Source organism: Sus scrofa, chromosome 1 (genome assembly GCF_054392235.1).
Source record: "Sus scrofa isolate SSC_HxYL_T2T_F1_AM1 chromosome 1, Sscrofa_HxYL_maternal_Yorkshire_Landrace_v2.0, whole genome shotgun sequence".
Taxonomy (NCBI): Eukaryota; Metazoa; Chordata; class Mammalia; order Artiodactyla; family Suidae; genus Sus; species Sus scrofa.
This window is the reverse complement of record NC_139383.1, coordinates 113,171,643-113,183,650: the sequence shown is the minus strand read 5'-3', so window position 1 is coordinate 113,183,650 and position 12,008 is coordinate 113,171,643. Positions and strand designations below refer to the sequence as shown.

Here is a 12,008-nt window from a genome sequence, read left to right as displayed (position 1 = left end):
CGTAGTTTCTCCCTCCTTGTCTTCCCGGGGTGGGGAGGGCCTGAACTACAGCTGAGTCTCTACAGCGCACGCCCTTGGCCTCATGGGTTAGGACTGTCTGCGCAGATGACCAGCTGAGCTTCTTTCGACCAGTTTCCCGGGACTTCTTGAGAGGATGAGATGGGGTGGCGGTCGAGACCTGGGACCCCGGCCGCTGCCGTTTAGGTCGTTAAGAGCCAGCCCCACCGCCGAAGTCCTTCTTGTACGCTCGGCTTCCCGGCTTTCAGAGCACACCCCCCCTCCCCCCCGTCAAAGAAGACACCGACTCGTCTCGCGGGCACTTACCCCGGCCCTTTTTTTCCCTCAGTCCTCAGCCCCATCCCTGAGCCCGACCCTCCAGCCGGCCCCTAACTTTCAAAGCAGACGCTGGGCTGGAGGAGAGAGTTCTGCCTGAGATGGGACTTAGACTCCTTGGGAACCTTGATTCCCAGGGAAGAATGGCAGTGACCCCTCAGGGATTGGGGACCAATCAGGCAGCCTAGAAAGAGGGTGATTATACAAACAGATGTAAAAGACCCACTTAACAACATGTGTGAACCTGTCTACAAGGCGGAATATGAGATGCGAAGAATCCAGTTTCAACCGAGTGGTGTTACCAGAAAAAGATGCCATCACAATGTTGGTTTGTGTTTATTTTCCATTGACCTTATGGGTGAAGATATCCTTCACCCTTACTCCATCTGACTATGTTCCAACCCATCCGATGTTGCATCACCAGGTAAACACAATTGTAGTCTTGCTGTTGGCTCTGCTCTTCTCTTCGCCTTCTCTAGCCTACCAAGCTTAACCTTACCTTTTTTTCTTAGCAAGTGAAGTCCAGAAGTTATAAAGTGATAGTGGAATGGTTAAATTAAACACATATTTTTTGTAGCAGTAAGTAGAGTTAATGGTTTGAAAATCAGACAGAGTCCCTGCAGGATGTTTACATTCTAGTGGTATGTTCAAAAATTTGCAATTTCTTGGTCAGTGTCAAGTCTGTAGCTTATAGGCAGTAAAGAACTGTGTTATATTTGCTGGGACAAGGCCAGGTCAGGAACCAGCCAAGAACTGGTAATGGCATGAGCTTAAACACTTAGATTTATTAATCTACATTCTACCTAAGTGTCTTTTTAACCTGTCCTTTTAAAAAATAGTTTCTTAAAGCTACCTTTTTCTTATGTCAAGGAAACACAGCAAATATTTATGTCCTAATAAGGACACTGAGAAAATATTAAGGAAATTACCAACAATATTGACCTAATCCACAAATCAAAATAATTCTGCTTCCACTTTGTTCCTTCACAGGTTAAGAGATATGGAGATCTCTACAGGGATTTGGAGAGGAGTCCCAATAATTATTAAAATTCTGGACTAGATCTACTAGAAAAGGTAAAGAAACAAAGAATCTACTAGGAAGGAGGAATTATAATGCTTTTCAATAGATGTCAACTGGGTGTCATGCCTTGTTGGAAAATTAAATGAGAAAATAGATTTATGATCCAACCTAAAGACCTTTAGGTAAGAGCTAAGGAAGACACGAATCCTTAAATAAATTTTAAGAAGGTTTATTGAGGCAGCTCTTTGGAGAGTTTTTTAAAAGGTAGATTAATCCCTATAATGACCCCATGAGATAGGTATTACTATTCCCTATCTATAGAAGTGAAAATTGAAGTTCATAGGTTAAGCAGTTTACCGAAAATGATAAAGCTGGTGGTGAGTGACAAAGCCAAGGTTTGAATCCAGCCCTGTGTTGTCACATTCCTTCCACCATACCAGCCTACTTCCCCTAACTCAAAACTGGGTGATGTGCTAAAGGACCAATGAGACTCCAGCTTTCTGAGCTCATTCAAAGCAGAAACAGTATCTTACTCAACTGCTTTTTGCACACCTACCACAATACCTAACCCTTGGCAAGGATCAGTAAATGTATTTGAATTGAATTGATGGGAACCTGATCCTTTCTGAAGAGGTAACATTTAAGCAAGACGCCAATGAAGAGGAGTCTGAAGAAGTAACATTTAAGCAAGACGCCAATGAAGAGGAGTCAGTCCCCAACATATTGGGGAAGAACATTACAAGCAAAGGGCACAGCGAGTACAAAGACCCTGAGGTAGGAAATTGCTTGGTTGTATTTGAGGAACAGCCAATATGATTGGAGCTATGTGGGAGAGAAAGAGACAGGATTTGTCTTTGGAGAGGGAGCCAGGGGTCAGATCATTTAGTACCACTGCCACTCACTTTAAAAGAATGAATTCCCAGTAACATATGATCAACAGATTATGATGCTTTACAAGAGAAAGGAAGCATGATTTAACTGTTAGGATTAATTATGATTTATTGGATAACTATTATGTTGCAGGCAAAGAAATAAGATACTTAAGTGCACTATTTCATTTAATCCTTACATCAGTACTACGAGGTTAGGCATTACCCCTTTTTTACAACTTGAGAAAGTGGGGAAACAAATGTTAAATAACACAAGTCACAATTAGTCAGTGTCAGAGATGGGATTTGACCTTGGTCTCTGTCTCCAAAGCCTGGTCTTTGCCCTCATTTGAAAGACTGTGAATAAAAAGAGATTGATGCATGCATTCTAAAAGTAATTATTATTCATTGCATTATAGAAATAGTATTAAACTATACTACAGCATTTTTTAACATTTTGTATGATTAAATTCTTACCAGTCATTTGTTTTTAAAACTTTGCAGGTAGATGGACTATAAGGCCCTTGCCCAACAAACTGCACAAGAAATTTTAGGTTACTATCAAGATACATCAGGCTGGAAACTGAATAAGACTTCAGTAAGAAAACAAATATGTTCCAAAAGTTTGTTTTTTTTAACAAGAAACAATTCATTGCAAAGACATTTTTAAAAATATTTTCTTTTACAAACCAAAAAAAGCAAGTTTTTTCTTTTGTTTTATTTTATTTTATTTTTTCATTTCTTTCCTGTATCTGACAGCTAATTTATTTATGGATTTTTATTCCCCTTTGAGAAAAAGATAACCGTTGCCAGCAAGGCTTCTAAAAAATTCCATGGAAATCTGTGAGTACACGTTCCTATTTACAGTCATTGTTTTAAATTCAATGGCACTGATGTATCTAGAATTCAGTACTACTTCATTAGCTAGGAAATATTATTTGACAGAGATCAGGAAATAGAAATTAATTATAAAGTCACTTGGTTGAAATATGATATTAATAAAGTAGAGCAACATGTACCACCTAATTTTCAAACCTGAAGACAATCAAGGGAAAAAAAATCACTTCTTGTGAATAATTCACTAAGACAGGAAATTTCTGCCTCAAGAATGTAAAAATAGATTTATATTTTCTTGCTAACAGTATTTTGTGGTCTTTTAAACACTTCACCCTTCCATTGAATGAACCACTTAAAGTTTATTTCCCCAATATATTTCTCTTGCTAATATATGTAATTTTTTTTTGTTAGCTGCTTTTAAGGATATTTTTGAGAATCCTCTTATTTCAAATACAAGTACACTAAAGGAAAGTGTGCTGACATTTCTAACCTTATTTTTAATAGTTGTTGATTTATTGCTTGTGATATCACATTAATGTCATCATATCATCATGTATTATTGAGAAAACCAAATTTTATCCAGTTTCTTTTTTGGGAGGTGCAGAAGAGTCCACTCCTTCTTTGAACTACTTTGTTTTGTGTTTGTTGCTCTTTTTTTCTTCTCACTAAAATTATCTATCTTATGTTTCAATTCAGTTTTTTTTTTTTTTTTTTAACTGTAGGACAAAGCTGATATGCTTTCTCCTATTCGTTTTAATAATTATTGGGAAGGTAATCCCTACCTTTATTATCTAAATAATTAATGATTCTCTAACAGGGGCTCTTTCAAAAATAGATTGAGCAGGGAGTAGATAAGGTCAAGCCCAGGCACACTAGGGGAATAAACTTCTAGATATTGTAGTTTTGTAGTGCCTCACAGATCAGACCAGTGTGGACAGAAACCTCTATATCAAAGAAATTTTGGAAGATATTTATTCATTCTACAAATACTTGCTCGGTACTTCTGTACAAGATGCTCTACACAATACCTGGAGCCATTAAAAAAAAAATAGCCTCAATAAGGCTATTGTAAAGCTTTATTGAAATTTTCTATCAGCAATATTATACTCTTACATGTCATAGTAAACAGACCAAAAAAAAAAAAAGAAACTTCTTGCACTTTAAGTGAAATTTGTGTACACTGTATACTAGTTATTTACTGCTGCAAAATAATATCTTACCCCAAATTTTAGTAACTTAATAAACATCTCATGGTTAATGTCATCGGAAATCCAGATGTAGCTTAGCTTGGTCCCTCTGCCTCAAGGATGTTCACAAGGCTGCAGTCAAGGCATGGGCTGGGGCTTAGGTCTCATCTGAAGGCAGGCAGCTCTGCTTCCAGACTCCCTTACAGCGTCATTGGCAGTCAGTTCCTCATGGGCTTGTTAGACTGGGGGCCTCAGCTACTTGCCACTTCGAGGCTGGAAACCTTTCTCACTTATTGACATAAGGGCCTCTCCATAGTGCTGTTCACAACATGCCAGTTAGCTTACCTCAGAGAAAGGGGTCTTGGAGAGAGCAAAAGAAAGAACAAGCAAGGCAGAAGCCAGAGTCTTCCTGCAACCTAATCTTAGAAGTGACCTCCCATTACTTTTGCAATATTCAGTTTATTAGAAGTGAATCACTAGATCTAACCCTGTACACAGGGGAAGGGGATTACACAAGTGTGTGAATACCAAGAAGTTGAAATCACTGGGGGCCATTTTAGAGGCTGCCTAACACACCCTGATTTTGGAAAACTTTTAATTCTGTGGTTGAGCTATACCCCAATAAATAGCAATCACAGCTTCAAAATTAAGACTGATAGTACGCAAATCTCAATTTTGCAAGCTTCTTTTCTCAAGCACAGTGCACTGATTCTTCTACATGTACCATGTTATGTACCAAGGGGAAGTTAATATTTTTCAAAATATCTATATTATTCTAAATCAGTGAGGGCAGGTTTTTAGGTTTTTCCTAAGGAAATCAATCTGGACATGTTGGTCTTCGTCAGCAGAAACATTTACCTCCCCCAGCCTGAAATGAGAAGAAAGATTGTGGTCAAACCTAGGGACAAAGCTGAGGAAGGCTTAAACTTTTACAGTACTCCAAGCTTCAGTTTTATTTAAACGGTTATACATAACCAAAGAATATTAATTTCCAACTGAGTTTCAATATTGTCCACTTTGAGGATATATAGCATGGTGTAATACAGTTTGCCAAGCTAGTGTCTGAGAGTAGCGCAGTCCCCCAAAAGGCCCTGTGTGGGAACAATGGGTTGCATTGTCTAGTTTTTGAAAACACTCTAGACTATATTATCTTCTTGGAGGTTCACTCAAAGGTTAAGACACATCCTAAAGTAAAGGAACCTGTCAACTTTATTCAAGCTTTTCCAAGTGTTTTCAACAAAAAACACACTTGCAAAACATTGGCCAGGATAATGGGCCACTGATCTCAGATTTGGATTCTAGCAGAATCTCTAATTGACTTAATACGTACAGAGAGAAGAGATTTATTATTCATTGTCTCCCTACTACCATTCTCTCTCATCTCATGGAGTGTTTCAGTAATCTCGTCATAGATTCCTTGCATCTACCTTTACTCAGCTACATCCCATTCTTCATACAATGGCTAAAGTAGATTTTTGAAATATAATTCGGATTGTGTCACATCCCTGCCTGAAATCCTTTAAATGCTTTATTATGCTCTGCAAGGCCTTATCTGGCCCTTGCCTACCTACTTCAGCCTTGCTCTCCTGATGCTGCAGCCACAAAAGACTACTATTGCTTGCATGCTCTGAATTCAAACCCATCTCAGGACCTTCATGGTTTCTCTTCTCTTGCCTAGCTGAAATCTTTCCAAGGCTGATGTCATTTTTGTTTTTAGTGTCTCAGCTTCATTGCTTCTCTTCAGCGTAGCCTTCCTGGCCAATTGGCCAAAGTTATCAAATACACCAAGCCACTGTTTACTATCCTACTCTGCTGTTAACTTCTTCATAGCACCTTTCACTATATGAAATTTATCTCCTTCATTTGTTGTCTTATTTACTATACATCTTCTTGTTAGAATATAAACTTGTTGAGAATAGCCACATGAACAGGAACCAGACTAGAAATAAACTTGTTCATCGTAGAATCCCTAACACCAGAACGGTCTCTCTCACATAAACACTCAATAAATATTTATTGACTGAATTTATGGGCCTTAGTGATATTATATTGGCTGCCAAATATAAAGTATTTAAATATGTTTGTTTCTCTTATAACTGCAATACAAAAAAATAAACTTAAGATATTTTCACAAGACTTTCACCTTTTCTTATTAATTTACTACCCAAAAAGATCCTTTTATAGTTAGCTTTGAGTGCTTGCCTATATGCATGAGTAGAGAGCCAGTTCTCTGGTTGGAATTTTTTTCCTTTCTACCTTCAAGTGATGAAATGCAGACCTACCAGCGCACAGTTCAGCTGACACGTTCCCCTAAATGTTATCAGCAGCTAACATTTATTAATCTACTCTGCGTCAGGCACAAGGCCAATAATTTTCTTTCATTTTTAAATTTACTCCTCATACACCCCACAAGTAATTGCTATTGCCTGCTGTTTTTCCTTTGTATAGATCACACCCTCCATGTTTCTTTGCATGAGTGCCTCACAGTTTTCTTGAAAACTGAACATTTTGGTTAATATATTGTAGCCACTCTGGATACAAATTCCACCCACTCACCTAGGGCCTGTTGTTGTTCTTTGGGTGTTTGCTTATTTGTTTAGTGATTCATCTGAACTAATCCGATGAGGTCTATTTCCCCACAGTCTGCAGCCTCAGGTATACCTGCTCTGATTTTTGTCCTTGTTTTTCATCCTGGCAATCTCTTGGTCATGCCTGGGTCAACATAAGCCATTATTGGTCTCAATGAGTTTAATCCCCTCAGCCAGTAAGATTTTGACCCTTTATTGTCAGTTGTGTGTGTGGCTTGGAAATTGCTTTCACAGTTCAGGGAAACTGCATGTCGCCGGGGTGCTGGTACCATGGAAGTTGTGTCACCAGTCATTCCTCAGAGGCCACAGCCTTGGGCGTACTCGCATTCTTTCAAACCACCAGTGACAAGTATGATTTTATTTTAAAGTGGTCAGAATAGCTTCTTTGCTCAGTCAGTGATGACTCAGAGATAGATTATGCTTAGGGCTTTTGAGCCAGTAAGAATTCAGTCCTTTGCTAATTAATTTTGCATGTGGCTTGGGGTCTGCTTACAAGTCAGGCCACATATTGGACTGATTGCTCCTGAGTAGGAACAACATAGTCTATCCACTGTGATTTCTCTGGGGAAGGGCAGCCTAGGACAGCCACTCTGATTGCTTTGAGTGGAGGCACGCTGGTACATTCACTGTGATTCCTTCCAAGTTAGGGACTGCCTGATACATCACTCTGAATATTGCTTAGTAGGGGTGGCCTAGTACACCCACTCTGATTTCTCCTGGGTATGAGCGACCTCATATATCCACTATCATTATTCTGAGTGGAGGCAGCCTAACATCCACTCTGAGTGAGGGCTGCCTGCTGCATGTACACAGCCTTCCAGATCCCCAGGGATGGGTGTAAACTTATTTGATTCTTTAATCTGTATCTTTCTGGTTCTCTTTGTTGAACTTCTAGCTTGTCTTCTTTGTTGCTACTAGTTTCATGTAGCTATTGGCCTTTTCTAATTGATTTTTTAGATTTTGCTGAGGTATAGTTGATTTATAATTAAATTTATAAATTATAATGGTGTGATAATTTCTGCCATACAACAGTGATTGAGTTATACATGTATACACATCCATTCTTTTTCAGATTCGTTTCCATGTAAATGATCACATAGCCTCTTCTAATTGTTCACCAACAAAATCTTCATTGTTTTTTATTTTATTTTATGTTTTGTCTTTTGTATTTTAGGGCCACATCCATGGCATATGGAGGTTCCCAGACTATCAGTCAAATTGGAGCTGTAGCTGCTAGCCTATGCCATAGTCCCAGCAACACCAGATCCAAGCTGCGTCTGTGACCTACACCATAGCACAGGGCAATGCCAGATCCTTAACCCACTGAGCAAGGCCAGGGATCAAACCCGCATCCTTATGGATACTAGTCAGGTTCGTTAACCACTGAGCCATGACAGGAACTCCTCTCCATTTTTTAAAAATGTTTCTCCACCTTGTGTTCCTAATGAAATCAGTCTCCTTAGGCATAGCTAAGATTCTGCCAATCCTTATTTTGTCTTTGCCCCTAAGCAGAACCTATGCACTAATACACTGAAGCCACATGACACTTCTGCTCCATGAGCAAGTGCAGGATGTGGGGGTAGCATAGGGGGGGGTTCCATGACGTTTTCAGATTGTTATCATTATTCTAGGGGTGAGGGGGGTAATTTAGGCCCTAGCATTCACAGCCTACTGTGCCATGGGCAGAGCCCTTACTCTCCCAATGAGATCTGGGTGTAGGGAATGCCTAGCCTTCTCAGCAATGCATGTTGGAGCTTCTACAACATGAGCTGAGGGTTTGGGGAATGAGGCATATCTGTGTCCTGCTGTCCTAGGATGAAACCATAGCCTGGCATCTGGGAGGGAGAGGGAGCCCCTGTCTTCTCTGCACCCAGTTGGAACAGAGCTTCTATAGAGTTGGGGCTGGGAACTGGAAGGAGTTATGGCTCAACTGTTACCAACTCTGACTTTTCCTACCTAGATTAGTAGATTTTCTTGAATAAGTTGTTTCTCCACTTTCTACATGCCATTAGATCAATTTCTAGGGCACTTAAGTAGTTTTTTAAAATAATGTTCACCACTTAAATGACTGTAGAAAATGGTTTCCTTAGCTCCTCACATAGCCACTCTGGAAGTACCACTCCCAACTCTAATATTGCATAGGAAATGCTCAAAATAAGATCACCAAGATCATCTTACAGGTGCTTCCCCAAGTTGATAATTTCTCGTATGCAAAAATAGACGGTTTACACTATTTTTCTCCTCCCTTATCCTCCTAGCAACTATTCTGGCAGTACTTACAAAAAAAACAAAAAAGACTATAAAGTTATTTAATTCAAATTAGCATATTTATTGCATGTTTACTAAAAGGTTTTCGTTTGCTTCATGGAATGATGGTCAGTAAGAAACATAATTTCATGTATTAGTTATTCCACATACCAGCTAAAGCTTGTCAGAAACTGTGACAGACAAGAGAGAATAGTTAAAATATTTTAAATATGACCTGAGGTGACTTCACTCATAATGAGCATGAAAGTTTATTTTAGATCTTGTAAAATATCCAAAGAACCCCTCATTTTAATGATCAAAAATATAGATATATCATTCTTTATTCAAACGTGACAAAATTGGTATCTCTGAAGAGCCATGAACTCAGTAGATACTGAATTGCTCATTGAATGATAGACCCAAATATTCAAGACATATAATGATGTTTTATGTTTTCAAAGAGGCATACTCTTCACATTTTTTTTAAAAGCCAGTAACTCCAATACATCTCTATATTAGTGAATTAAGATAAGGTACTTTTAAACTAGTAACCTACCCTCTACCCAGGACAAATTATACTTTATAATTTTACAGGAAGCAAATAAATATTTGCCTTGCAGTCGTGTAATACCAATAACCCAAATTTTTCTCAGCTTTACAAATGACTAGAAACTAATCAATTAGCCACTGAGTAGTTGGCCTAAACTAGGAGTTGGCAAACTTTTTCAGTGGAGAAACAGAGTAAATATTTTAGGCTTTGCAGATCCTGTGGTCTCTGTAATTAGCTCTGCCATTATAGTATAAAAACACAGTACACAGCACAAAAAAATCACATAAATAGACATGAACAATACATGAATGCATAAGTATGGATGTGTCTCAATGAAACTATTTGCAAAAGAAGAAAGTAGGCTAGATTTGAACTACAGACATAGTTTGCCAACTCCTGTCCTAAACATGAAATATGAAAAATCACAAATCCTCAAATGCTGATAAGTGTATATGTATATTAGGGGGCCAGCTTTTCTCCCGTAATAATTTCTATATTCAAGTCTCAGAAATGTATATATAACCCACCCCAGTGTATTATAGTGAAAAGACTATGGGATTGAGAAGCAGTCATACTTTTAATCATGCACTATTGCACTATTATGAACTCAAACACTTTTCCTTTATTTTTTATTTTATTTATTTATTTTTGCTTTTTAGGGCCACACCTAAGGCATATGTAAATTCGCAGGCTGGGAGCTGAATCAGAGTTACAGCAGCCAGCCTTCACCACAGCCACAGCAATGCCAGGTCCTTAACCCACTGAGCAAGGCCAGGGATCAAACGTGCATCCTCATGGATGCTAGTCGTGGGTTCATTATGGCTGAGCCACAATGGGAACTCCTTGAACACATTTCTTAATGTCTCCAAAACTGTATTATCATCTGAAAAATGAGATTAATAATTACATGAGACTTGTGAGCTTTAGGTGAGATATTTTTTACAAAGCTCCTACCACTACATTTGTCACATGGAAGCTCTAATTATTATTATCACAAAGCAGCTTGAGAGGACAGGAAATACTTTGTCTTACAGTACCCCTGTAGCCTTAATTCCTGACACATAGTAAGTGCTCAATTAGGTATTTATCTAATGAATGATAAACAGGAAAGTGTAAACATTTGAAATTAGATCTCTACCTCATAGCTATACCAGTCTTAATGCTAGATGAATTACAGGCTTAAATGTGAAAGACAGTATTTAGTAATTAGACAATCATAAAGAAAGTCATGGCATTTTAAGACTTTTTACCTAGAATGAATGAATGAACACATGAATGTATGAACGAATGGAGTAGGGAAGACTATGATGTCAAAACAGGACATTCCACAAGACACTTAACTTACAAAGGTACGATTTCCAGCCGTGGCTTTTCAGTGGGGTATCTAGATTTATTTAAAATGATGCTCATTCATTATATTCAGCTATTCATTAAGTACTTTCTATGTGCTGACTACTCTGCTAGGTGCTAGTAATATTGTGGTGATCAAAACAGTGCAATTATAAAGTTTATTATCTTGGTGATATTCTCAAGAAAAAAAAAAACTCTTAAAGCTAATTTTTCATTGTTTTATCTAGCAGATTTCTTCCTCAAGAAGTTTTTAGTCTTTGTAAGAGAGAAAAGTACATAAATACCTGTAATACAAGGCAATGTAGGGTGACTACCATAAAAGAATCAGTATATGTGAAATAATAACAGCTAGCATGTAGTGAACAGTTAGTACATACCATGTACTATCCTGTAAATATATTAATTAACTTGGTCCTCATGACAGCCCTATAAGGTAAATATTACTGTATTACTGTCTCTAATTTACATATGAGAAAACCCAAGACTTAGATTAAGTAACCTGCCTGAGTTCTTAAAACTGGTAAGAACTAGAGCTGGAATTGTTTTTTTTTTTTTTTAGAGCTGGAATTTGAAAACAGAAGGACCGACTCTAGATCCTCTCTCTTAACATTTTCATGTTCTTGCCTATGTGTTTTAGTACTAGCAACTATGAAACATCAGCAAAATCAAATATTTATTAAGTATTGCATTGTAAATAAATATGCAGGTACATGTGTAAAGTATTATTAAAATTTTTACAAGCCAACTTCAATCAAGAGAGGTTTGGGTTTTGTTTTGTTTTTTTTCCTTTTTAGGGCCACATCAGCAGCATATGGAAATTCCCGGGCTAGAGGTTGAATCAACTGCAGCCCCTGGCCTACACCACAGCCACAGCAACACGGCATCCAAGCCACATCTGAGACCTACATCACAGCTCAGGGCAATGCCAAATCCTTTAACACACTAAGCGAGGCCAGGGATCGAACCTGTGTCCTCATGGATACTAGTGAGGTTCATTACTGCTGAGCCACAATGGGAACTCCTCCA

At 38.2% G+C, this 12,008-nt stretch overlaps 1 protein-coding gene across 10 annotated transcripts in view; it reads left to right on the top strand.

The window, feature by feature from the left end:
- The first annotated feature begins 82 nt into the window (after window positions 1-82).
- The window catches only part of STARD6 (StAR related lipid transfer domain containing 6), a 26,056-nt gene continuing 14,130 nt past the window's right edge, over window positions 83-12,008 (top strand). For 3 of the 10 annotated variants that reach the window (XM_084966668.1, XM_013992872.3, XM_084966658.1), the window contains exons 1-5: window positions 83-757; window positions 1,324-1,407; window positions 1,986-2,128; window positions 2,728-2,821; window positions 3,017-3,066. In XM_084966668.1, coding sequence (XP_084822794.1) covers window positions 2,732-2,821; window positions 3,017-3,066 — 140 coding nt within the window. In that variant the 5' untranslated portion in view covers window positions 83-757; window positions 1,324-1,407; window positions 1,986-2,128; window positions 2,728-2,731. Of the gene's footprint in view, window positions 758-1,323; window positions 2,129-2,727; window positions 2,822-2,982; window positions 3,067-12,008 lie in introns of those variants that run through there. The other 7 variants (XM_013992874.3, XM_084966665.1, XM_084966630.1 and 4 more) reach the window with 6 other exon arrangements.